The 4,445-nt window shown below is 58.0% G+C and overlaps 1 protein-coding gene across 1 annotated transcript; it reads right to left on the bottom strand.

The window, feature by feature from the left end:
* Positions 1–1,299: 1,299 nt before the first annotated feature.
* VENTX (VENT homeobox) lies at positions 1,300–3,936 on the bottom strand. The gene is made up of 3 exons (XM_047072539.1): positions 3,702–3,936; positions 1,779–1,939; positions 1,300–1,680 (listed from the first exon to the last, which is right to left on the bottom strand). The coding sequence occupies exons 1-3, from the start codon at positions 3,934–3,936 to the stop codon at positions 1,300–1,302; spliced, it is 777 nt and encodes a 258-aa protein (XP_046928495.1).
* Between the last annotated feature and the right edge of the window lie 509 nt (positions 3,937–4,445).

Genomic DNA, 4,445 nt, shown 5'->3' with positions numbered 1-4,445 from the left:
CACAGGGGTCACAGGACATAGGACACACAGGACACAGAACACAAAGGACACAAACCATAGAAAACACACCGTGACTCAGTTTCCCCTGGAACAGCGGGCAATTTGGAAGTAACAAGGTAAGAAGACACTCAAGTTTTAGCGGTGTTGAAAGCAGCAGGTGGGTTTGAACCAGAGGTTAAGACAAATGAAAACACGAGCCTTGAACAGCGTGTTTAAGTCCTGACCACAAGAAATCCTGGGTGGACAGCATGACAGGATGGCAGACGTCCCACTGCTGCACAGCAACCCCCAGGAGGGACACAGAGGCCCTACGGGATGGTTCGGCCCACCGGCGCCTATAACTGGCCCGTGGCTTTGCCGCCCCTGCCAGAGTTGGTCCTGGTGCCTGGGCTTCCGCTGCTGAGATTGGGTGGAGAAACTCTGGGCCGAGAACCCGCCTAGACAGCAAGCTGGGCCCTCGGGCTTCAGCCTCCTTCCTTGCAGGCGCCCAGGAGGCCAGATTGCAGCCCGGCCTGGCCACAGGGACCGCACAGGGCTGAGCCCCGAGCCAGATGAGACACAGGTCTGGACACACCGTGAAGAGCAGAGCAGCACACAGCACGGTGCCCCGCGAGACGTGGCCACGGAGGGACCTTCCACGCGGCAGTGGGCAGGGCCACCGTGCCTGTTCCCTTCCGGCTTTCCACTTTGGGGTCACTGTTAACACGGAACCCAAACCCCAAGGTGATAAAAACAAACATCTTCACTTGGCCCGAATCCCTCCGTGGTTTCCATGGTTACACCCAAAGCTCATGATCATACAGCACAAGAAAGTATCCATCCTGACTTCTAAGATTTTATTTTTAAGTACTCTCCACACCCAACGTGAGGCCCGAACTCACAACCCCAAGAACAAGAGTCACAGGCCCCACCGACTGAGGCAGCCAGGTGCCCATCTTTATTTTTCCAACACTTTCCATTGAATAAATTACCGCTGTATCATATGCTACAAGCCTGACACTTGGCGAGTCCACTTTTGGCGCTGGATTCTGTTGGCTGACCCATCGTGTGTGGTTCCTAAACTGAACCTGCAGTAGTTTTCAATGAGGGAATGGCTGTAAGAGGTCCTAAGGAAGGTCAGGGTTCCAGGTCCCACCTGTGGAGACACAAGGCTCACGCCAGATGTCACGGTGACAGCAATCACTGGTGAGCGTCTCTCCAGGGAGATACCGGGCACAGTTCCGCACACACCTACTGTGTCTGTGGCGGTGGCGGTGTGTGACACGTTCCAGCTGCAGGCCTCTGGGCCACCATGCTTCCTCAGAAGGCATCCTTGGTCTGGGGCAAGGCACACAGGCCCCACGGACCCCTGGACAAAGCTGGGCCCAGTGTGTGCACCAGGCCCCCAGGGTCTGGGAGGCAGCACACTGGAGGCTGTCTGCTGCACGAGGCCCACGTCAAGGCCAGGGAGGCTTGTTCCACTTGGCAGAGGTCCCAGAAGGAGCCAGGGGGCCGTCCCAGAGCCGGAGGCCCAAGCGGGGAAGCCCAAGGGTTCAGTGGCGGTAAGCTACTGGCCAGGGCAGAGAGTGGCGGGCAGAAAGCCACTGGCGTATAGAGCGTTCTGGAGAAAGGGCAGCTCAGCTGAGAGTCCTGGAGCTGATGCTTGTGCTTCATGCGGCGGTTCTGAAACCAGGTTTTTATCTGTGGGGGAAACTAGATCAGAACAAGGGCCAGAACAGCTACCGCCCTGGCCCATGCGTCCCGGGCCCCTCACCTGCACTTGGGTGAACCCCCCTCACCTGCACTTCAGAGAGCCGCATCTCCCGGGCCAGCTTCCGGCGCTCCAGGGGGCCCAGGTAGCGTTGGTGCTGGAAGGCGCTCTCCAGGGTGCTGACCTGCTCCGCCGTGAAGGCCGTGCGGACCCGGGGCGCCCGCCCGCTGTCGGCCTCCTTCCTCACCCCTGAGGAAGGACAGAAGGCACTGAATCCTTTAGGATAAAAGTGCCACTCACGTGGGACCTGCTCCCCTAGCTCGGAAGTGCTCCAAGCTCTGTGGCCACAGGGACGAGAGGAAAGTCTGGGCCCTCCTCCTTCACTTTCACTGCTCTGCTGTCCCTTGCCGTCCTTGCACAAATGTGGATGGGGGGCAGCCCCTCCTCCCCTCCCAGCTCAAATGTGGGAGGGTGGCCAGGATGGGAATACTGGAGAAAGAGGATTCTGGAATGGAACAGCGGTTCTGATGCAGCCCCTCACCCTTCCACTGGGGCACGTGGTCACTTCCAGAAAGGGAGCCCCACACATCCTTCCTTCTGCTCACAAGGAACCTGAACCCAGTCGGCAGTAAGGGCTTGGGGCCGTGGTCACAAGACCCCCAGTCTCCCCTGCCACCAACCATGCGTCCGTGGCCAGTCTGTGTCTATCTAAATCGGCGGTGGCAGATGGCACTAAGTACCCTGTGTGGTGAGGAGGGTCACCTGTCTTTTCTCAACACGTTTGGCCAGAATGTCAGATTTTACCAAGTCACTTTGAATACATACCCGGGAGAGTGCAACAAGACAAGACACGCTTTGCTTTGGAGGTGGGGGTGGGGAGAGTGGAACTAGTCAGTGTGAAAGATTTGATGATTTGGTTGGCTTTTTTGAGGTGGGGGGGGGCTGACTGCAGAAAATAAATTTAAAATTTCACTTCATGGAAGTATAAAATTTTTCCATAGGATTATCTAAACTTTTTCAAAAATGAAGGGTGCTCAGTCAGTTAAGCGTCCGACTTCAGCTCAGGTCACCACCTCATGGTTCTCGAGTTCACTCTGTGCTGACAGCTCGGAGCCCGGAGCCTGCTTCTGATTCTGTGTCTCCCTCTCTCTCTGCCCCTCCCACACTTGTGCTCCCTCTCGTTGTCTCAAAAATAAAAACATTAAAAAAAATTTTTACACCTTTTCAAAAATGAAAACTTACAGATAATATCAACCCCACTTTGACTAGGCAGAGGGCTTTAAACTTAAAAGCAATGATAAAGTCGCAAAGACTGAAAGAACAAACCAGGTCTCCTGAGCAAATGGCAAAGGGTTAGACCAGGTTTAGGAAGCCACCAAAACCTCCAGGAGCCAGGCCACAGAGGCACTGGAATCCCTGTGAACCGAAGTGCCAGGGCTGTCCCCGACCCAAACCTGCAGGGGCTCCAGGCTACCTGTGAACAGAGTCAACTCTGCACGCCAAGCCGAGGCACCCAGCTTTGAGGGGAGAACCACAACGACCCCTCTGAACCCGGCAGGTTTCATTTAAGACGTGCGTCCAGAGCCCTGTGACTCGGGTAGAACTGGCCCCCCCCCCCCCCAGACTTGCTGCAGAACTAGAAAGTCAGTTGCACAAAGGCACCAATGTCGCAGTCAGGGCTCACAGGACAGGAGTTGCAGCAGCGGTGGGACACAGTCCACAGGCAGTCAGGACAGGAAGAGGCCAGGGGGTCAGCCCTTCTAGGAGGTGGGGGAAGAAGAGGACCCCCGGGACTTGAGGAGGGAAAACCCCCGTTGCGGCTTTCGCCTCCGAGAGGAAGGGCTTACTTGCCAGGGGGGGTCAGGTGGAACCTCAAATCCCAGCCCCCGCCTCCAGCCCCAGTACCCAGGATGTGGTGGGGTGTGTTAGGGCCTCCCTCCTCCCGAACCCTCCAGGCTCCCGTCCCAGTCTGGGAAGAGGGGAGCACCCTCCCCACCCATCCCACACCTACCAGCTGCAGGTGTCCCTGGCGCAGACACTTCCGAGGGCTTCACCTCCTCCACGCCCACGGTCTGGGGGAGCTCCCCGCTGCTGGACACCCTGGCTGGAGCAGACAGGCTCCCCCAGGAGAGTTCAGCGGGCCTGAAGGTGTGTGCCGGCCCCACGTGGCTGCTCCGGGAAAGCCAGTCCACTGAGCCAAAGCTGGACGGCTTGAAGCCACTGGGCAGGGTAGAGGAAGGAGACATGGCTGTAGGGGACAGACTGTGGGGGTGAGGCGCAGGGTCTTCCGAGGGTTTAGCAGGGCTGAGCTGCATTTATGAGCTCAGGAGGAGGGAGTGGCAAGCAGGTTTGCAAAGACCGCTCCAAACCTCCCCCCCAGCCCAGATAAGTAGCACCTAATTGCTTCCAATTCAGAGGCACAAAGAAGGCCATTCACACCTCCCCCGGCTCCGAGATGTCTGGGCAGGGGCGGGGCTGTGTCCACCAGTTCGGGAAGTGGTGCAGGTTGGGGACTTGTCACATCTTTTCATCTCCCCCCCCCCAGGCTGGCCTAGGCTTGGGGACGGTGACGATGGCCCCCCTCGCAGCCTAGCACTCCTGCCGGAGGCCTGTCCTCTCCCGAGGTTGGCCCTCCAACCTGCCCTTTGGATCTGCAGTGCCAAAGGTGACAGGTGTGCACACCTGAGGGAGAGGGTGCTTCAGGTAGGGGGAGTCAGCATTACTGCTCCCAGGGCTGGGTGGGCTCCCAGGCCAG

The sequence above is a fragment of the Lynx rufus genome, unplaced genomic scaffold, assembly GCF_022079265.1.
Source record: "Lynx rufus isolate CCGP_SWC_20201006 ecotype Redwood Valley unplaced genomic scaffold, mLynRuf1.p SCAF_11, whole genome shotgun sequence".
NCBI classification, from domain to species: Eukaryota; Metazoa; Chordata; class Mammalia; order Carnivora; family Felidae; genus Lynx; species Lynx rufus.
This window is presented reverse-complemented; position numbering and strand designations above follow the sequence as displayed.